Below are 23277 nucleotides of genomic sequence, written 5' to 3' on the forward strand. Positions count from 1 at the left end.
TGTGACAACCTTTCAAGTATTTGAAGAGCGCTATCATGTCTCCCCTCAAAGAAGCCAGTGCAATCTTCTGGGACTCCCCTACATATGGTACACTGCTCACACAAGTAGACCACTTGTCTGAGCAGTTATTTACACATATCACCCACCTTCAGTAATGCCCACACTGATTGGAAACACTTGACCCTTCCAAAAAGAAATATATTACAGGATGTTGTGATTAATGTTAAAATCATTGTTTAATGGTGGTAATGGTGAAAGTTGTAGTGGCTGGCATATGGTTATTTGTCATAACAAAAACAGCCACTTTAAATATAGTTACAAGTCTTTATAGCCATCTGATAAAACAATTCAACATTTCTTATAAGTGTGCCATCAATCAAAAAACACGATTGTCACACATTAGCATACCAATAAAGAGTTATGCTGCAATCCTATACTCATTTGGCTGGGAATATGCCCCATTAAACGCAATGGGGCTTACTTTTCAGCAGACATCTATAGGATTGCGTTCTTAATTCTCCTTGAAGTAGCTGATGTATGTCAAAAATAGCTTTGGTGCCATGTTCTCTCCACAAAGGCAAAGGCAGCAGCTTTTCTGTTGTGCCTCTATCTCACTATACTTGGTGATCACTTGCGGCCCTTTAGATGTTGTTGGACTAGAAATCCTCTCATCTCTAATCATTGGCCATGCTGGCTGGGGCTGATGTGCGTTGGAATCCAACAACATCTGGAGGGGCTACACTATATATTCATTGCACAGCAGCTTTCTTGGCTAGTTTCTCTCCTCTTTTTGTTTAAAGAATGACACCGGCCAATGGCCACAACACAGAGATCCCTGTGGGAGAGCAGTTTCCCAAAGATCCTTTGCAAAGCTCTGCCTGGCTCCACTGCAAAGGTCCATGTGAGCTTGAGAACCCAAAACTCTTCTGCCCCATCATCTCCAATGCATAAATGCACATGAAGGATTTTTCTGTATGTGACAACAGGGGTGTCTATACACCCTATTTACCCTGAATTGGCTGCACAGTGGCGCTGCGTTGTTTATATGATGCAACCACCCACCCACAGTCACATTGGGCTTTCCCCCCTGAAACTGTGCTTTTTAGAAGTGTCAATTTACCGGGACTTTTCCCTCTGCCCTGGGGTCACCACATTGTTTCTTCATCAGTCAGTGGTGGCCTCAGTTCAGGTTATGCAAGTGGGCATAGCTCTGGGTGGAACAGATAAGCCTGGGAATGCAGGGCAGGGGACAGGCTTGGCAAGCAAAATGGCCGCCGCTGCTGCAGTTTTTCTGGCTGGAAGGCCCACACTTGCACCTTCCATCCAAATTTGTCATTCCTGCCTCGGAGCAGCAATGCTGTGGGGTTTTGAGGGAATCAGATACCATACGTATAAACACCCCAAAGATGAAGAGCTCCTGCTCACACCATGTTCCATGTGGGCGCTGTTGGACAGAGGCAAATCTGGCTCACTTTGGAATGGAAACTGCCCATAGTGGAAACATGAAAGGGACAAGATTGGAACGCGTGTGTCTGTGTATGTTTGGCTTGCGCACGAGTGCTTCTAAAAATGCTACTTAACATTACTACCGGTGGCATCTTAAATTATTCACTGTAGTGTGCATTGCTGAAACAAATGGTTAACTAGAGTCCACTTGCCAGTGTATCGTCACCAAGCAGCTTGGAAACTATCAGGAAAGTTTTATAACAATTTGCTGCACCGTCTTCAGACAAGCAGCCTAGTTTGCTGTTGTCAAACATAATTTGACAACTCTATACTATCATTTCTTGTTCCACTGTGTCAACACAGACCATCCCTGTCCTTCACTAATGGTCTTTTCTCAATCCGTCCCCCAAACTGAAAGCATCCCACTGTATGTTTCCTTTCCCCTTTTTTGGTTTCTTTAATGTACCATGAGACATGCCAGCATTGGAGAATTACCCCCATTTCCCAGATTAATTGCTTGGCTTTTTGTGAATAAATGTTGACATGTTTCTTTTTGCTTTTTATTTCACCTTGCCCTCAGAAATCAGGGTGAGCATGAAAATGGGAAAAGAGCATCTTACATTAAAAGTATAAAACATTAAACAGAAATAGCCCTGCATTTGTTATAAACAATGTAACAACCAAAGCCAAGAATAAATAGAAAAGTCTTAAATTATCTCAGGGGACAACAAGACCCAAACTCAAAATTTAAGAGATTTCTCAACACAATGGCTTCCCTTGACATTTTATGTAGGGCACCACCTAATGATTCATCATCAGCTTGGCTAATATAAAGAATAGCATATTTCTTTTATTTTTGTTCTCTGCCTCCTGAGGGGCCCTATACGGTTTCCAGGTTTTGTCTCACAGGTTTTGGGGTTCATTCTTAGGACTTTGGGATAGCTTGTTAAATCTAGGCATCCTGTGTTTCCTTCTTGATTGCCCCCTCCCCTATTTTTCTGGGACTTCACATCGCTATCTCCATTCCTCTGAGAGTATGCCATGCTCTCAAGTTCAACCCATATATCAGAATGTAGGTGTGTGATGTCATCAAGCCTTGCCTCCTGAATCTCAGACTTTGGGATGCTGAGGACCTCATTAGGGCTTGGGGACAGTACTCAGTAACTACTAGACTTTATTTCTCAAAAAAATGGAGGGCATGCATTATTATTTTTTTACTTTATTGCTCCAATAGACCTGGATGCATTTTACAATATCTCTGGCAATTTGAGGAGCTAATTCAATTATGTTTGTCAAACTGCATTTCAACTCAGGATTGTTGTGAACTGTAGACTTGGGAAGTAGCTATGCCTATTCTTATGTTTTTCTCCCCCAGCCGTTTTATTTAACGACCTGCTGAGTAAAAAGTTCTGAAATACTTATTTATGGAATCCCAATGTTAAAAATTTCAGTACTAATTTTCTGATTCCTCTGTACACGTAGGGTTGGATTTTCACTGCAACAGACTAGCATAGCTACTCTTCTGGAAGTTGTCACAAATGTTTATATGTAGTAGTTCCACACATTGGGCAGTATCCAACTGTGCAGCCGCACTTACACAATTGATGTAGTGGTAGCATCACAACCTAGTGCAACGCCAATAGTGTCAGCTGGCCTGATGGGTCTCCCTGGACTCATTTCATACAACATAGAATCCTTTGATTCAATATGTCAGCATATTATTATTATTATTATTATTATTATTATTATTATTTGTTTCTGTTGTAACAAATAATAATAATTAATAATCATAATTGCAGGACATTGACTTGCCCCACCCCGGGTATCTCTTGTAGATAATTCTCCCACCACCCTTGTTTTCTTCTCTCTATACTCAGGATACTTGCTTGATGATTATTTTATGCCTATGACCATGTTGGCTCTGGCCCATAATACCTAATATTAAGCCACAATACATTTGTTAACTTTGAAGCTACCAGAAGACTCATTTGTGTTTGCTTACAAAACCCAGTATACTTGGATCTGCTTGGGCATTGTTCAACCGAAAGGTTCCATATTTCAGAGAAGATCAGTAATGCAAATTAGAATACGTTGGCTTCTTCTGTTCCCATTCCATTTTCTGGAAAAATTTGATTATTATTATTATTTTTTGCCTTCTAATTTATTTATCAGCCACTGTGATTACTGCTGCCTACAGCTTTTCATCTTTTTTATGCATTAGTAAGAAATGACCTTGCCTTTTAAAGGGATGCTGTCAGGTTCAATGACCTATTTGTTTTACTTTCCCAATCTCTGAAATCCCCTTTTTATATGCTGTAAAATATAAAATTCATTGTACCATCTTTTTCTCTTTCAGCAAACACAGCAGAAGTTAGACAAGAAACCCCACATGGGTATAGCATTTGTGGAGAGAATGTAATTGAACTGGAAGGGAGGGTATCTCTGTACGTGTTTGGGTACATTTGTGTCTTGTGGTGTGAAATATGACATGTTTTATCCATCTATTCTATCGTCTTTTTAATGGTGTTTTATGCCCTCTAGTGGATTGCCAGATTATTGCAGCACTTTTGTTGGGTTCCATCACCCATCCCACTTTGGCCTAATTATTTCATTGATAAATTGGATTCATTCCTCTTACCAAGCAAAAAACTTTTTAAAGTTTCTTTAAAGCATCTACGGTGCATTTTTTAAAAAAAACATGTTTAGAAAAGTACCTTAAATTCTCTTCCCCATCAAAGAATATGCTACACTGCTTTCAATGAAAATTGGGTTTATTTGAATATAATTTAGACACGCTACTCAATAGACTAATAGGTCTAAAATTCTTCAGGTCTGCCTTAGAACCTTTTTTTTATGAATAGGGACAACTATGCTTACTCCCCATCTCAAAGGGATTTCTCCATGCTGATTAATATGGGTGAACAATGTGGTAAGGACCAGGGGCCACCACCTAGGGTTTGTTCAGAATAATTCTCCAGGGAGTCTATTTTCTCCAGGGGGGTGGGGGGGTTAATAGGAAAATAATTAATCAAGATATTGATTTCATCCAACGTTACTGACTCCCACTCAGAACAGCAGGAAAGCACAGATATGTCCATCCTATAACAGGAACTCAAGATGGTGTCAAAAGTAGTCTGGCTGAAAAAGGAGCAGGCCACTGTGCAGAAGTGATTTGAATACCAATAGAACCATATGCACTTCTTGCCCCTTTTGCCACCAGAGCCTAAATTGGGTTTGTCCCAGGATATGCCTTTCAATTGAGCGTATTGAAAACCTTTTAAAGGCACCTGTAAAGATTTCTGTGGAGTCTGAGAAATATGCCATCGCTGAGCTACTCTAGATAGTTGAGGACTTGCTTTTTTAATTCTCTTATATTCTCTGCATTTTCTGCTTATCCTGTGTCATTGTGGAAGTGGGGATGTAATAGTTTTTACAAGACGCAGCTGCAAGAATCTTGCAATTTCCTCCACCCAAGTGTTTGATTTACCTCAAAGGAAGAGACGAACGGTCAATTTAAATGTTGTTCTTCTAATTGTATAAATGAGCATAGATGAGAGAAAATAGTGCAGCCTTCCACAATCTGGTGCTCTTAATATGTTTTGGACTTCAGCCACTATCAGCCCCAGCCAACAATGCTGGCAGTTGTAGTCCAAAACACCTGGGCCAGATCTACACCTTCATACAACTCTATGAAGGCAGTTTGATAATAGTATAGGGAATGTGCCATGGGCCACAGCAGTTGTCAGTGCACTTCAATACCATTATAAAGCAGTAGTATAAATCCTGCCCTGAAGAGCACCAGGTAGTGGAATACCAGAATTGCATCTTAAGGGCATAGGAAGCTGCATTATCCCCGGTCAGACTGGTTGTCCATCTACAAATCATACTTTTATTGTCTAGCTGAATACTTACAACAATCCTATATGGTAAATTCATATTATTATCCCCCTTAAATCTGGTGAGAGCCTCGTGTGGCGCAGAGCGGTAAAGCAGCAGTTTCTGCAGCTGAAACTCTCCCCACAGCCTGAGTTCGATCCCAACGGAAGCTGGTTTCAGGCAGCCAGCTCGGGTCGACTCAGCCTTCCATTCTCCTGAGGTCGGTAAAATGAGTACCCAGTTAGCTGGGGGAAAGGTAATCGCGGCCGGGGAAGGCAACGGCAAACCACCCTGCTATAAGGCCTGCCAAGAAAACATCAGCGAAAGCTGGCATCCCTCCAAGAGTCAGTAATGACTCAGTGCTTGCACGAGAGGTTCCTTTCCTTTCCTAAATCTGGTGAGGGGTCTGAGTCTGAGAGAGAGCAGCTTATCCAAGGCCACCTAGTGAGCTGATGGCAGAATCATAATTCTAACCAGGAATTCATAGTTCAGTGTCTTCGCCACTATGCTTCATCAGCTCCCATGTAGACCAGAGCCATCTACTCCAGACCTGGTGTCAAGGATAGGCATGGTCAGAAACTTCCCAAGGGCCCACTGACAAAAGCCCCCTGGAATTGTTGCTCCTCCATTGCAACCTGCTTGTTCATCTACCTCTTTCACTCCAGCCCAGGCATCAGTGGTGGTGAGAGAGAGGAGCAGTACATGTCATCGCCTATTTGCTCTCTGGCTCTTGGCCTGTCAAGAGAACGAGTGAGAACATATCAAACAAGTCAAGCAAACAATTATGAGAAAGAAGACAAAGAGCAACAACAGCTGGTGACAATGGCAGTGAGGAGACAGACTCACTGAGGGAGGGGCCCCATTGAGGGTGTCTTGCCCAATGACCCTCAAGGACAGGATGTCAGGCAAGGGGCTTTCCTATCCATTTAACTGGAGATCCTGTGGATTGAACCTGGAAACATTTGCATGCAAACCATATGCTCTATCCCTGCGCTATGGTTGTAGACAGGGGTCATTCATTGCCCCACGTAAAGTTGTGGATTGTACCCTGGAACTTATAATTCAGTCATTTGCCAGAGCAATCTGGCTGGTGCCAAATCCAGGGCCCAGGTGAGCATCTATTCACATGGGGAGTCTGTTGTGTGAAGCAACCATGAAGAACATGAGAGAACCCCATCTAGTCCAGCATCCTTGTTTCCCACAACAACCAGCTGAATGCTTTCAGAAAGCCCCTCAAATAGGTCATGACAACTCCACCAGCAACTGTCTCTGGGCCGGGAAGTTCTCTTTATTGCTCATAGGCCTATACTTCACGAATGTTTCCTCGCTTTTAAGCGATAGGACCAATAGATATCATGACAGCCTGTGACAGCGAATTCCGAAAGTTCATTATGCCTGATTATTTCTTTTGCACTATTTTAATGAATTGCTAATTAATTTAATTGGATGGCCACATTTTAGTGTTAAGAATGTGTGAGAGAAAATCCTCTCTATCCACTTTATCCACACCATGCGTAAATCCAGTGGATGCTGATGGCTCCTATGTCAGTCACCTTGGATAGTTCCTTTAGAGTTCTGGCTGGTTCTGACTGAAACCTGGAGGGATTCACAGCCCACTGGCATTGGAGTCACCAGCCTTCACTGTGTAAACCTTTATCATGTCTGTCCTGCTCCTGTTTAAATTCCTTTCCCATGAACTATAAAGCACAACTCCCCTTAGCTTTTCCACATAGGAAAGATACGCCAATACTTTATTTTCTTCAGCAACGTAAATGATGCCAGGGAAACCCTTTATTTTCAAAGGGTGGCTTCGTGCTATGGAAAGCACTTCTGCTTACCCAAGGCAAGGAACCTCATATTTGCTGATCCCTCATGAAAAGTTGCTTCTGAAGGTTAGGGGGGCCATTTTGCCCTGCTCTACACAAGCAGAAGCCCTTTCTGCTAGTGCAAAGCTGCCATTGGATATAGCCCCAAGGGCTTTCATCATGTGGAAGAAAGTTTTCACTGTATTTTCAAATGGCTTCCCATCCCACACTGTGAGGTATTCATTGGGGTAGCAAAAGCACTCGGATAAGTTTTGAAGCCCATGTCACAGGTGGAGTGTGCTGGGATACTATGGTGAGAATCTATCAGAGCTTATTCCAGGGCCAGAAACTTGAGACTCTACTGACCCAAGCAAGCGAAGGGATGTATAAACAGTTGCTTATGAACTACAGTGAAATAATACTGTGACTGTTGTAGGAATTTTGTATAACATATTGGGAAATATACCTCACTTTTTTTTAAAAAAACAAAAATTATTTATTTTTACCTCAGGTATGGTGACATGGTGCCGAAGACAATAGTTGGGAAGATATTTGGCTCGATTTGTTCCCTGAGTGGAGTCTTAGTCATTGCTCTTCCAGTTCCGGTCATTGTCTCCAACTTCAGTCGTATCTACCACCAGAATCAACGAGCAGATAAGCGCAAGGCACAAAAGGTGCGCCCCCTCCACTTTCCATTCCACACTCTGGCTTGGTATGGAGTACACACAAGATGTATGCTGTATGTTATCCGAGTGGATTTATCTTTATTAATAAGGGGGAACTATAGCATCAGAACCTTTATATAATTTCATGTATTTGTAGCTATTTTTCAGTCGTCGCCCTCAACCAGTGGAGGCTGGTGGCTCTGAAGTCAGTGGGGTTTTGAATCCATACCTTGGATAGCTCCATGAGAGTTACGACTGGTTCTGACTGAAACCCGGAGCAGATTCATCACCCTACTAATATTGGTTGGTTGTTAATTGGTTTGGCAAATGGTTAAAAGTGTATGACTAAAGCCCTTTCTACACCTAAGAATTATCCCAGGAAAATGGAGGGATCATCCCTGCCTGCTTCCAAGATCCCTTGTGTGTCATTTGCATGCACAGGGATGATCCCGGGACGATCCCTGGAAAAAAGGCAGGTGTACAAATGGCCCTAGATTCAGAGTTCCCAGGGATGCCCCCCTGGAATGGGGCATGGGAGAGGTGATTTTTGTGGACTCCTCTTTTCCTTTGAAGTCCCCAAAGATCTGGTCTGGAGGGTTGGGGGGACCCTCCAGAAAGTATGGGAGATGGTGCGGGGAGAAGGAGGAATCAGGGAAATTGTCCCCATTCTTCCAGCAAGAGATTTTGTTACATTGCAGTTCCTTTTGCGACTCAAAAGAGCCCTTCCAACCCTGCATATAAGAACCATTGAAGAGCTGTGTTATATTGTTCTGTAATATTTGTTAACGAGTCCAAAGCATATGCCATAAAAATCTGGGATGACAAGTCTTTTATTTTTAATAAACAAAATGCTTTAATATGATTTTGAATGGATTTTTATAAATTTTGAATGTGTATTATTACATTTTCAGAAACTGCAAATATAATCTTTTTTTTTAATCTTAGAGGGTTCATGCGGATGGAACTGGGGTTTGCAATAAAATAAAAAGCAATAATCTAAAAATCTTTTAAAAGCTGCAATCCTATTTTATTTTATTTCATCTCATTTATTTAAAATACTAATACACCCCTATTCAGGACACTTTAAAATGACTATCCAACTTGGGCTTATATGTGAGAAAGCCCTATTGAAATCAGTATTACTTAATAAACATGTGTACTATCAGACTGTATATGTGCATTTAAGCCAGTTTAATTCACTTGTATGGAAGGTATCGACCAGGACAGGATCTACACTACTGCTTTAAAGTGCTTTATAACAGTTTTGACAACTGTTTGGTCCCAGGACACACTCCATATACAGTTGTCAAAACTGTTATAAAGTGCTTTAAAACGCTTTAAAGCAGTAGTGTAGATCTGGTTTAACTGGCTTGTTAGATGCATCTTATATGTATTTTCCAAACAACTCAATGTGTATCCTTTAAAAAAAAAAAGAGTAATCCTTTTTTCTCATTCTTTTTTTCCATCTCTGCATTCATCCATTCATGGGACTTCGTGAAACATTTAATCTCAGCCCAGACAAGGAATTATGAATACACTGTTCTTCATAATCAGCAAAATCAATTTGACTCTGAATGCCACAAGAAACTTTAATTAACACCCCACTTAAACCCCGGTTCGCTGGAGAAGACTAGTAGGGTGCTTTTAATAAAATGTGCTGTGACTATGAATTTACAGAAAAGGTGACTATCACCCCTATTATTACACCAGGGCTTTCACATGTTTGTGATCTATTAACAATCTTTGCTTTATGTTGCTTTAATTTATCCCTCATCTCTGGTTTTGTTTCCTTAATGATTGTGGAACCTGCAGGAGGGCCCTTAATCATGCCTGGTTCTTTGGCCGATGCAGAATATAAGTGGATATATTGTTTGCCACTTATATGGAAAATGCAGTCTATAGATTATAAAAATAAAACTACATTTTCTTTCCTAAAATATTCCCAGTGTTTGAGTAATGCTTTAAAATTACTTCATTATATAATAAAGTACACTTTCATAGTGGGCACATAAATGTAACTTGTAGATTAAGCAAGATCTGAGAATATAATCTCACTTATTTAAAATACTAATACACACACACAAACCCCAGTTCAGAACACTGTACACTGACTATTGTATTTGGGCTTACATGTGAAGAAGTCTTACTGAAATCAGTAGTACTTAGTACTAAGGAAACATGTGCAGTATCAGACTGCATATGTGCTGGCAGTATGCCCTAAAAGTTGGGTTAAAAATCAGAAGAAGAAGAAGAAGAAGAAGAAGAAGAAGAAGAAGAAGAAGAAGAAGAAGAAGAAGAAGAAGAAGAAGAAGAAGAAGAAGTACTACTACTACTACTACTACTACTACTATTACTACTACTTGGCCAATATTTTTAAATAGAATAAAAGCTTGTTAAACTTTTGCTCAGATTACTGAACCAGTCGCATCAGTCACATACACATAACTCTATGAGTAGACAAAGGAACAACACTGTAAATATCTGAACTTGTATGTAAATCTGCAAGAATATCATGCTGTGAATAGTTCTGTGAAACCCCCACAAAGGAAATTCGGATTCTCAGCTTAATGAAAAAAAATGCTCTACATTGTACTCATACAACAATTGATTAAGGGCCAAACGAAACAGTCTGTCTAAAGTGCATAGTTGAGCCATGCATGCTAGTTTTGTTTATCTCCATGTAAGCACATATGTGCGCCATTCTGATTGAGACCAGATTGCTCCATGGGGCAGGGCGGGGTGGGTGGGGCTGAGCCTTTCCCTCCACCCAGTTTTTTCATGAAATTTCCCTGCCCTCCCCACAGGGGAAAGGGTTAAAAAAAAGAAAGAAAGAAATGTTCCATTGACTCCAATGGAACCTTTTCTATGTAGTCCTCTCTCCCAGAGGACCATGGTTCCATCATGCATGCTAGACAGATGTGTAATTTATATAGAGATGAAAGAACCACACTTAAAGCTCCATCCGACGAGCGTCTTATTTCACGCTCGTTATTGCACGCTCCTTACTCACAGAGTTTGCTCAGGTCCCTCACATGACGGTGTCTGCCTCCTGCATGCCTTCCGCCCTTTCTGGCCTTCCTTGCGCGACAAAAAAAAAAAAACCCTGGTTAACTCCGATGTATTTTTAAACATGGAATTGCTGCTCTCTCCTGCTGTGTGCAGGAGGAGCAGCGCCATTAGAACAGCAGACTCAATGGGTCTTGTGCTCATTGTGTATTCCTCTTCTGAAAGAGGACGTAAGTGAAGAACGAAAACACTGGCGGACAAGCGATGGTAGGGAGCGTGTTCCCCCCCCCCCCCGGTGTGAGGGAGATCTTATTTGTCCTTTGATTTTCCCTTTCCAGTAAGGTATTATAGAGTGGCATATACAACCTTCCTAGTTACGGATATGCAATTTTTTTTGTAACCTGAATCAGTTGCCAAGTTTGTATTTCAAGCTATTGAGATTAGTAACCAACCTTTACAGAATTGTTCAGGGGCATTGGTTGTTTTTAATCTTCTCTTTTTTAAAAAAAAATAACACTGAAAAATGTGTTTAGATTTTAAAATGTCTTTGTTATTTGGTCTTTCTGTATGTTTGAGTCCCCTACCCAACCCTTACATTGTACAGAATCAAGATATTGGGGCATGGGGGTGTTAGAATTTAAACATCTGTGGGCTATTAATAAACCTGAGCTGACCTGTCAATGCAATCCTATCCATGTCTCTAAGCACCATTGAGTTCAATGGGATTTACTCTCAGGTATGTGAGTATAGGATTGCAGGCTTAATCCATTTTCCTTGAATCCAGTGGATAAACTGAAGTGTTTCCCCTCCCTTTATACTTCAGATTAAAAAAAACAGCGACTGAACAGCAAAATTTCACACTTTCTGCCTAAACAATTAGTCTTGTAAGAACAGCAGTTGAGTACAATACTGTTCATGTTGAATCAAATCAATCTCTTTTATAAAAATCTGATAAAGCATTCATTAAGAGGATTAGCTTTTTTCCCTTTTCCTTTTTTTTAAAAAAACTCAATCGCTGCAGGGTAGGGGTGGGAATAGGACTTTGTCCTCTGAAACATTGAAAAAAAATTCTAATAATGAACACAGAGGCTTAAACTAAAACAAGGAGCTTTTAAAGGTGCTGCACATATGAATCCTGACAGGAAAATAAATACCTCAGATATTCTGTGCACAATATATATTTACTAGACATCCAGACTTCCATTATTTGTTCACATAATAATAATAATAATAATAATAATAATAATAATAATAATAATAATAATAATTCTTACCCACCTCTCCATTTTGGTCGAGGCTGGGAACAGCAGTAAGTATAAAATACGAAAAATACTGATTAAAAACATAGTATACATTGTTAAAACATCCTAAAAGCATCCTAAAATTCCACTGGATAGGCCTGCCAGAACAGATCAATCTTTATAGCTTTCATAAATGCTAAAAGACTGTCAAGTTGACAAATCTCTCCCAGCAGGCCATTCCACAGTCTGAGAGCAGCAGAAGAGAATGTCCTCTGGGTAATACCTGTCAGCCTAGTTTTGGCTGGCTGAAGGAAATTCTTCCCAGAGGACCTGAGTGTGTGGGGCGGATTGTATGGGAAAAGGCTGTCCCACAGGTAGCCTAGACCCAAACCATGTAGGGCTTTATGAAGTAGTCACAGAATTCATAACATATGAGCAAGGAAAATAATTATGGCATAGTTGGACACCTGCTGAGGACCCATACTCTACCCAGAGCATTAATGCACAAGAGTCCCCTGGCATTATTCCTTCTCTTCACCATTACAATCTGCTTGTTCACATGTCTCTCGCTCTGGCCCAGACAATAGAGGAGGTGAGAAGGAGGCCCAGTAGATGCCATTGCCTATTTGCCCATTGGGTCTCTGCCTGTGAAGCAAGCAAGTGGTAGTGATAATGAGAAAGAGGACAATGAGCAAAAGCAGCTGGTGACTATGGCGGTGAGAAGGCAGACTCACTGAGGGAGTCTCACTAGTGGCAGCATTAATATTAGGATAAACATTTTGACAGCAAGCTAAAAGATACGTTCATATTTGTCACATATCACCTCCTCCCAGAATACTAACATTTTTAGTGTTTCCAAATTCCGTATGAGTTAGGAAAGCTGTGAGATCAAGTTCACTATTTAGGCGCTCGGCCAGGCACACCATGAAACAACAAGAAGGAGTTGCTTCAGGCAACAGATTCCAAAGGGACTGCCATGTTCGACTATGTGTCATTAAAGAGCTGAGTGGAGGAGGGGGGTCATTTTGACTTTTCACCTCAAGTGAGAAAGACCAGAACTATTGAGGTAGATTGTGTTTTTGTTCAGCCAACCTGATACAATTGGATTCACTGCATACCCTGTACACAAATTCCAGCAAAAGCATCAGTGTATGCTGTGACAAAAGGGGCATGTATTTAGTAAACTGTTTTTGTGGGAGAGGGCATGGGTTGCCAGAAATTTCCATTTGCCAAGAACCTTTTATCTGAGGCATTCTGCCCTTTCTCCAGAGACAGCAAGACGCACAGCTGCCTTTACACAGTGTCAGCATTCTACTGATTAAGGGAAGAAATGGAAAACATCACAGGAAAGAGAGATGACTTGCTCCAGTAGTCCCTGTTTTGTTCTGAGTGGGTTTTATTTCCTATTGCACAAAAAAGAAAACGGCTTTGCATTGGCTAAATCAAAGCCCAAGCCCCTCCGCTGCACCTGACAAAACACTCAGGTGGCAGATGCTAATGGAAAAAATACAGTTCTTTTCATTCTCTGATGACATACAGAAACCATCCATTCTCCACCTGGCACCTCTCGGGGACTAAACATATTAAATCGCCCCAGTGAATTCTGTCAAAAGCAGCTGAATATGAACAGTAACTGATAAGTTCAATTTTGGCAGCCTGTTCTATGATTAGTAGTGCACTGGCAGCACGAGGGGGGGGGGGATGACAGGAGTAATTTCAAGAGCAACTAAGTGATATTTACTGGGCATGTATTTGCTTGGAACACTGCTTAGAAAAGAGGGAATTGCCCACAGATTGGACCTGCCATCAATGTCGCATTGCAAAGATTTAATATTGCTAAGGGCTCTATGCTGCAAAGCGCTAGAGGGCCTACTAGAAAACATGCTGTTCTTTCCCACTTTGATTTTACATAGATTGTTTACACTCAGATACAAGACAGATAGATTGAGGATAGGAAAATACTTGACCTCCAATCTGTGTGCACTCTTAAGATCAATTCATATGATTCAAGTTGGGCATATCTGGGTGAGTCAGGGCTGGCCCTACTATGAGGTACCATGAGGGATTTGCCTGAGGTGTCAGATTTTGAATGCTGTTAAATGGCAGGATAGTAATCATTAGGGGTGTGCTCCGCTCCAATCAGATAAGCAAATCCGGAGCAGAGTGACCCGATCCACCTCCGCTAAAAATGGAGGCAGATTGGGTCGGGGGAGCTGCGGATCGAGGTGAAGCGATTCGCCTTGATCCGGAGCTCCGGACGCAGGTAAGTGGGGGGGGCTTACCTGGCGGTGGTGCAGTCCATGTGGCAATAGTGGCGGAGCTAGGTAAGGGGGCAGAGGGGAGAGGGGCTTATCTGCCTCCATCGCGGTCCATCTCCAGCTTCAACTGAGGCCCCAGCTTCAAGCCAGAAGAGACCGCAGCCTCCTCTTCTGGCTTGAAGCCGGGGCCTCTGTTGAATCCAGCAATGGACCATGATGGACACAGGTAAGTGGGGGGAGGGTTGCTTACCTGGCTCTACCGCCAGCTTCAACTGACGTCGTGGGCTGAAACCGGAAGACCAGGCCGCAGAGTCAGTTAAAGCCAGCAACAGAGGCAGGTAAGTGTGGGGAAGGGGGGCTTACCTGGTGCCGGCGCTGCTGAAGTCCATGCAGCGACGGAGCCAGGTAAGGGGGCAGGGGGGGCTTACCTGCCTCCGTCGCCGTCCGTCGCCAGCTTCAACTGAGGCCCCGGCTTCAACCTGTCAGAGGCTGTGGCCTCCTCTTCCAGGTTGAAGCCAGGGCCTCAGTTGAAGCCAGCAGGTAAGTGGTGGGAGAGGGAGGCTTATCTGGATCCGCAGCCCGCCGCTGCCACTGTCCGTGCAGCGGTGGGTGGTAAAGCCAGGTAAAGGGGGGGGAGGATTCAGACCCCATTTTGTCCCCACTTATCTGCCTCTGCTGTCCACTGCGGAGGCAAGTAAGTGGAGAAGGGGGGCAATATCTCGATCCGCCCCTCCGGATCTCACTCCACAGAGCAGAGTGGGCGAGGGGCAGATCGACCCGAAGCAGTTCAGGGGGTCCATGCACAGCCCTAGTAATCATAATCTCCACTGCCTTGGGTGCACTTTGGACTGAGTTGTCTGCAAAGTAACATGTTTGTGTCATTCATAGAATGGAAGGGACCATAGGGGTCATCTAGTCTGACCCCCTGATTGATTTTATATCTGCAATGCAGAATGTAACTGCAGCATCCATGACAGGTGGCCATCCAGCTTCTCCTTAAACACTTTAGAAATTTTGGTCCGCCCAGAGAGCTTCGGCTATTGGGCGGTATAAAAATGTAATAAATAAATAAATAAATAAATAAATAAATAAAAAATGTTTAACTGAAATCTGCTCTCCCGCAATTTCCAGCCCTTGGTACTAGTCCTACCGTCTGGAGCAACAAAGAACAAGTCTGCTCCATCTTCTGCACAACAGCCTTCCAGATATTTGAAAACTGCAGTCATGTCACTCTTTAATCTTCTTTTCTCCAGGTTAAAGATAATCACATTTTTTCAACTGTTCCTCATAGGATTTGGTTTCTAGACTGTTTACTATTCTAGTCACCCTGTTCTGGACATCCTCCAGTTTGTCAACATCCAGAACTGGATACAGTACTCCAAATGTGACTAGTACAGAATAGAATGAAACTATTACTTCCTGTGATCTGGAAACTATACTTCTGTTAATGCAGCTGAAGATTGCATTATCTTTTCTAGCGGCCACATCCCACCAGGTCAGTTCTACACAACTGCTTTAAAATGGTTTATATAACAGTAGTGACAGCTCTTAGGGCGCCCAGGATGCACTGCATATACAGTTTTCAAACCATTTTCAAAGTGTCATATTACACTTGGTGTAGATCTGGCCTAAGACACCTAGATCCTTTTCACCCAGGCTACTGCCAAGCCAGGTTTCCCTCATCCTGAGCACACCTTGAAGCTCAGTACAGATTTATCACATTACTTACAGCAATTGGCTCTCACTCTTTAAATCCTAATGAAACAAAACCTCAAGCCATGCCCCTTCAGCTTGCTTCCTGAGCTGGCCTGGACTGACACCTAGAAAGCATTCTTCTCTCCTTCGTATATTAAAAGTATTTGGTTTAAGCTTGTGAACAAATGCAAAATGGCTGCCTCCTGTGCAGGGATTTTGCCATAAAAGTGACTAGAGAACGGTAAAACCTCTTGCATTCCAGGAGACCAAGGGGAGGCTGTATTTGTTCCTAAGAAAATTGTGTCTTTCTAACCGAGCTTGTAATCTTTAATGTTGACTTCCTGCTGTTCAATTTACACATCTTAGAAGCTGAAGCTGACATTTTCACTTCAGACCTTTTGCAGTCTTTTGTTCACTTTCGTATTATTTTCCTCCACTTCAAGAGTAAGTTGGCACCCTCATAAGCTGTGTCAGAAAGGGAGGGTGACAAATGCCCGCCTTAAAAGTTGTATCTCTCCCGCACCCAGGGATTAGAATTATGGAATGAAACTTGTACACTTCTTGCTCTTTTGGAACATTGTAATATGCCACTTCTGCCAAATCTACCCTGCCATTTTTAGGGAATGGGCAAAAATTGGTCAGAACATCCCATTTGAACATTGGTTTGTGATTTATTCAAGGGGAAATCTGCATGAACATTTATGCATGCTTTGGGGCATTTTAATGCGCATTTTGAAATTTTATGCATTTTTGTGGGGGTTTTTAAAGCTTCTGAACATCTGGAAGATGCTGATCTTGGAACATAGCAGTGTTCCAACTTGTGCTTTGGTTGAGGGAGTGCGAATTAGGTGTATTTGCAGGAAGATGTGAACTGAACGAAATTTTCTCCCATCTCTAGCCCCTTCTTTGTCCAGCCCTTTCCCCCCGCCTTTTCTGAATCTGCAAGTTTTGTTGGAAAATCTCTGACATGATATGCCTTGTTCAGAAGATACAGAATGAAGCTAAAGATTTATCTTCATTGACTCTTTGTTGCTTCTTAAACTCTATTTAGAATTAGTTTAGCTTGCATTCCATCTGTGGGATCAATACAAAGCTAAGAATCAATGTAAGTAGTTATCAGCAAAGCCCCTGCAGGACTAATATTTCAGCCCTGATAAGATCTCCTCTGAACAAGAAAGGAAGTACAATCCTATGGTGACCGATAGCACAAATGGAGACTTTTAGATTCCCTACCCTTATGGCACAGCCAGAGGCCACTTTTCTGGGAGACAGCCTGTTTTAGAGGGCTCCAGTGGGGTCTCTTGGGAACCTCCTCCCACCTCTAGACCCTCCTACCTGCTCTGGGATTTCAGGAGTGGCAGCAATGAATCTCAGGCCTGGTGCCACCATGGCCCACTATCAGGCTGACACCATCAGACCTGCTCAGAAGGTGTAAAGCCCCCTATATGTTCTGAATCCTAGGCTACTTCGGGAAGAGGCGGGTCATTGGGCCCTGCATTAAAAAAAAACAAAACACATTCATCTCTGGCTGCTGAGCACTAACATAAGAGCTGCAGATAGCCCTAGCTCCTTCCCTCTGCTAAAATGGACTGTTATTGATACCATACAAAAAGTCCCATTTTAGGAAATGTATAGGGGATTTCACTAGAGATGGAGGAGCTCCCCTGATCTCCCCTTGGAAATTATCTGAGTTCTTTGGGGTGGAAGAAGGCTATTTCCCTAAGCAGGCTCAGCCTCAAGAGTGGCAAGAGAACAACTAGATCAATGAGCGAAAAGGGCAAAGATCTCTATCCCTTCTCCCCCTCCCTCTCTATCGCCTTGGCGTGCTGGGTAACAGCGTGCCAAGAGGAAAGGGGTAGCGGCCCTTGGGATTTGCATTCTTCTCAAGGACTATCACCACTGGCCAGTTCAATAAAGAGAATCGAATGATAGGGGGAATGGCCGGGGGGGGGGCATGCACAGAAGATGTTTTGAGGGGGCAGAGGGACAGCCAGAAATTCTCCTCTGGCTCTGAGCTAAAGAAGAATTTGGAACAGTAAAGTTTAAGTTGGGCTTTTCCAAATCCCTGAAGTTGTTTTTTCAAGCCCAGCACAGGAGAACATCACCAGCATCACTAGCATTTGTGCCTTTGATAGGCGTATCTAGTATGTCAGCCAATTTAAGTATGTATGTATAACAAAAGTCACTCTGGTCGTAGATGGAAGTGCATCTGGGGAATAATTGCATCCCTAAATGGAACCTTGAGCCGTCAGGCCAAACCTACCATTGTACTCCAGTCTCCCATGGATCAGCCTTCCAGAAAGCACAGTCATTCCAAATCACTCCCAGCCCTGTCTTAGACCCACCAGGACCACTCGCTGTGTTCTTGTGGAAGCCCTTGCTAGTAGCTCATGACAAATATTATAAAGCTTTCTGATTAGTGTCTGGAAAATAGAATGTCCCCCAAAAATATTGAAGTTGGACAGCTCTGACGTATGCAATCTGTAGTGTGTTACTGAAAGCAGATGCACTTCAGAAAGATGTTAGCAGAGTAAACAGCTCCAGATTATTCATATGGGTGAGCCAAGCTACATTGGAGAAGAGCAATTTACAGTGCAACAAAACACATGGGGACAGAATTTTCACACTAATACTTGCTACTGTGTACTTCATGGTACAGTCAAGCCCTTTCCCTCCTCCCTCTTGTCCTCCTGCCAACATTTTCACCCCTCCAGTTTAAACAGCGATGAGTGTGTCTTGGGAATCCCTTTTTGTTCTGGCACATGCTCCCCTTCCCTCACCCTATCACCCCTTGTGATAGCTTTTAACAATTATTATTATTATTATTATTATTATTATTATTATTATTATTATTATTATTATCCCACCTTTTTCTCAGTACTGGGACTCAAGGCAGTTTACAAGATTAAAACATGTACAATTAAAGCATATCAATATAAATTACAAAAGTTAAAATAGAATTAAACCTACAGTAAAATTAAAAACATATTATTATTATTATTATTATTATTATTATTATTATTATTATTTAAAAAAACAGTAACAGATTAAAAGGGCAAGAAGGGGGGAATCTAATACATTAACACAGGTCCAGAGTAGCTCCAAAAGCCTGCTGAAACAAAAAAAAAGGTTTTGCCTGCTTCCAAAAGTGTAGCACAGAGGGTGCCAGCGTAGCCTCCCTGGGTAGGGAATTCCAGAGCCTTGGAGCAGCTACCAAGAAGGCCCTCTCCTGGGTACCCATCAGGCATGCCTGGGATGTTGGTGGGACTGAGAGAAAGCCCTCCCCAGAAGATCTCAGAGCATGGGCAGGCTCACATGGGAGAATACGGTCTTTCAGATAACCTGGACCCGAGCCATAGAGGGCTTTATAGGTGATAACCAGCACTTTGAATTGTGTCCAGAAACAGACTGGAAGCCAGTGAAGCTGTTTTAACAGAGGAGTTGTATGCTCCCTGTAACCTGGTCAACAATCTGGCTGCAGCTCTTTGAACCAGCTGAAGTTTCTGAACAATCTTCAAAGGCAGCCCCACGTACAGTGCATTACAGTAACCCAATCAGGATGTAACTAAGGCATGTGTCACCGGGACCAAGTCCAACATCTCAAGGAATGGGTACAGTTGGCGTATTAGCTTTAACTGTGCAAATGCACTCCTGGCCACTACCAAAACCTGGGCGTCCAGGCTCAGGGCTGAATCCAGGAGTATACCCAACCTGCGAACTTGTGTCTTCAGGGGTGGGGTGTAACCCCATCCAGCACAAGCTGAATCCCTATTCCCTGATCTGCCTTTTGACTGACCAGGAGAACCTCTGTCTTGTCTGGATTAAGCTTCAATTTGTTTGCCCTCATCCAGTCCATTACTGCCGACAGACACCAGTTTAACACAGAATCAGCTTCCTTGGAATTGAGTGGAAAGGAGTAGTAGAGTTGGGTGTCATCAGCGTACTTTGCACTAGCATAAATTTGAACTGTGATGCAAACCGAAGCCATGCTATAGTCCTTGATCTTTTCAGCCTCCAGAAAGAGAAGAGGATCTCAAACTCTTCAGGTTGGAGGAATCTTTGTACTAGAAGGAGCTGTTTCTTTTACGTCAAGTTCCTGGAAAAACAAACCAAGCATAAAATGTGCCATTATACAACAAAGGCGTACAATCATTTCTCGAACATTACCAAATGAAGTGTGAAAATAGGGTACAGTGCTTATGCTTCCAATTTCGGCACCTGTTACAACCTATGAAAGCTCTCACTAGGATCCAGTTGTCAATCAAGTGTAGCATTCAACTCTTCAGAAGAAACTTGAGAAGAGAACAAGAACCTGTTTAGATCACTGCTTCTCAGCCACTGGGTCTTGGGTGTCTTTATATTGACCCCTGGAATAGTGGCAAGAGAGCATATTTTAATGTATAAAATTATTGTTCTGGTAGTTAATACAGGAAGGTGGAAATTCCTAACTTCCCTTGATAATGGCAATTAAAAGTAGGCAATTGAAATCTAAATGTGGGTGTCCTGGAACATATCCAAGGAAAGTAATATAAACCAGGCCACGGTGTGTACTCCTTTCATGTTTCTAGTCCCAACACTCAAATAAATAGAGAGCCACCAGTTTAGACCTCATTGTGTTACGCAGATGTTCCTCTACAACTCAGAATGTTCTGAGCAATTATGTGTGACAATTCACAGCAGTTGAACAGCTACACATTCTCGGGGTCTATTGTCCTCTCTCTATCTTTCAAGGAACCTTTAGAAGAAGAATCAGAAATGGTGTAATTAACGCGAGATGAAAGCAGCGCTCCTGACCTCAAAGTACAAGCAGTGGCCTGATCACACTGACAGAAATGGAGAAACAACATGTCTAATGTGAAAATATGTGTAAACACTGACTCAAACGCCGTTCATTGTTCTGGTGGGCTGATGCATGAGGAGAAACAAATGCTTCTCACTCATTTGCATTATAAATGTGAAAACACTGGCCAGTTGAAAGGCTCCCTTCTGCGATTAGGGAGCTTGGTATTCATAGAGAAGTAATTCCAATTAGCTGTGCTATCTCTCTTTGAAAGAAGAATGATTGATAGATACAAAGGCAAGTAACACTTCTTTCTTCTCCCGGTTTCTTCCCTCCTCCCCCCTCCCAACACAGAAAGCCCGGCTCGCTAGGATCCATGCGGCAAAGAGTGGGACTGCCAACGCTTACATGCAGAGCAAAAGAAATGGCTTACTCAGTAACCAGCTGCAGCAGGTAATGAGCAAGTGCGTTCCAAATCCAAAAACACCCTCTAATAATAGCCCGGCAATCCTTGTTCTGCTTCACATCAGGGGAAGCCAATCTGCCTCTAGACGTGCCATGACAGTTACCCTTAGGCTAAAAAGGGGGCTAATTGTTCTTAACAGAGGCCTGTGAGAGGCCAGTCCAGGCAAAATGGTTCTCCTTGTGGGCCAATTTGCTGTTTGGGCCCCCACAAGTCTACCAATGGTTCTATGTGGGGAGCGGGCTTCTCTTGCTCAGCTCCAAAAGCAGCCTTTTCTCCTACCGGCCTCCAATGCACCCTCTAGTCATCTGCATCTGACTTCCCCAAAGCAACTGCCTGGCCACCCACCCACACCGGCACTAAGGTGGCCTTATGAATCACGCAAAAAGAGGGCAAAAGAAAAATCTGTTTGCATGAACTTTCCCTATGGTAATTTATATGTATAATGAAAATTTAGAATGAATTATTATAGTGTAAATAGAAATACAGTAGCTCTGACCATAGTATGGAAGACTGTGACCAGGTGATGTATCTATTCAGTCTGCTGTCCAGGTGCTAAGGGTTGAGGGGAAACTTCAAGGCCCCTTGTAACAGTTTTTTATCTTTAAATGACAAGTACAATAATCTCTACACACACATTCATTTTTAAGGGTAGGTTTGAGATAGCCGATTTTCTTTTGTAACTGATGTGATAAAGCCACCATAATGACCAAAAAGATTTGCTAAAATGAACTGTGAATCAAGTTATCCAGGGGGAGGATGGAAAAGGATTTTTAAAAAATGCCTATTAAACTGTTTATTTTTTATACTGTTCAGTATTTCTATAATAAAACATTGCAGTTTTTTTAGGTCAGCCAAGATGTGCTTTAATCAAGAACATAACTTCAATCCTGTTTCTATTGACAAATAAGAATAATATAATATTTGATGTATTAACAGTTATGTGGTGAAGAACAAGAGGCCTTTGTTAGCAAATCTGGTTCTTCCTTTGAAATCCAGCACCACCACCTGCTTCACTGTCTGGAAAAAACCACGGTAAGACAATAAACCTGCCCCCTCCTTGTGATATGGTGTTGGTTTACTGTTGTCCTTAGTTAAGACTTACTCTGATGCTGTATGTTTTATCATACTCATGAAAATAAATTTTGTGAGATGACATTATTCTGAAATTATTTTGGTGACATACATTTGGACTCATTTGGGACCTCATTAGCTCTGTTGAGAATATAGCTGTGTTTGAATGGTTCCTATTTCTGTTTAACACATGAACAGCCAGGTCAGATAATTTCTCTTAGAGGTGCCAGGGAGGAAGTCACAGCCACAGGGAGCTGTAGTAATCATAGATTTCCTCCTCTGCTGAAGTTATTTGTTTAATTTTTATTTAAAATGTTTAGAAAGCAGCCTTTCAGGGCAGAAGCCTTCCTAAGGCAACATACAACATTAAAATGCACTGCACTGGCTGGAAGTGTACAGCAAAAAGAGATACCTGCTCAGATGTGCTCCTTTTCTAACCCTGGACTAGTCATTCCCACCTTTAATCTTCAAGAATGATCTGCCATCAAGAAGAAATGCCAAAGTGGTAGTGTGGGGGACCAAGGGGAGATCAGTATTGGTATCGCTGACTGTTGGGAATGTGACAGCAAAACAGGAAACTCTGAGCTAATACCTAAACCTCCCTGTGACAGTTCTGCTAGCAGCATTTTACTGGGCAGGGGTGGTGGGTTGGGTTTAAAAACGAGCAAACCCTCCCTTCCTCTGATAGAAGGAGCTTCCTCTGTTAAAAGAATCTCCCCTCTATTGAAGGAAGAGAACCTCTGGATCTAAACACATGATTTCAATATATGCACTTGTATTTTTTCAACTTTGTACACAACTAACTAGAAAATCCAGGCCTGTCTTACACTAGACCTTTATAAGATATCACTTTAGATTTCATGGCTTCCATCTGATCCTAGAAGCTCAGTTAGGGGTCTGCCTGTGTTCAGACACCTCCTGCTGATGTGTGATCCTGCTGCTTCGTTGAGTTGATTGGCTTTAGTTTT

At 42.3% G+C, this 23277-nt stretch overlaps 1 protein-coding gene across 1 annotated transcript in view; it reads left to right on the plus strand.

The window, feature by feature from the left end:
- KCND2 (potassium voltage-gated channel subfamily D member 2) overlaps positions 1 to 23277 on the plus strand; it is a 339757-nt gene that overhangs the window by 311005 nt on the left and 5475 nt on the right. The window contains exons 2-4 of the mRNA XM_063134056.1: positions 7639 to 7801; positions 21127 to 21225; positions 22175 to 22270. Coding sequence (XP_062990126.1) covers positions 7639 to 7801; positions 21127 to 21225; positions 22175 to 22270 — 358 coding nt within the window. The remainder of the gene's footprint in view (positions 1 to 7638; positions 7802 to 21126; positions 21226 to 22174; positions 22271 to 23277) is intronic.

This window comes from Elgaria multicarinata, chromosome 9, assembly GCF_023053635.1.
Source record: "Elgaria multicarinata webbii isolate HBS135686 ecotype San Diego chromosome 9, rElgMul1.1.pri, whole genome shotgun sequence".
Classification (NCBI taxonomy): domain Eukaryota; kingdom Metazoa; phylum Chordata; class Lepidosauria; order Squamata; family Anguidae; genus Elgaria; species Elgaria multicarinata.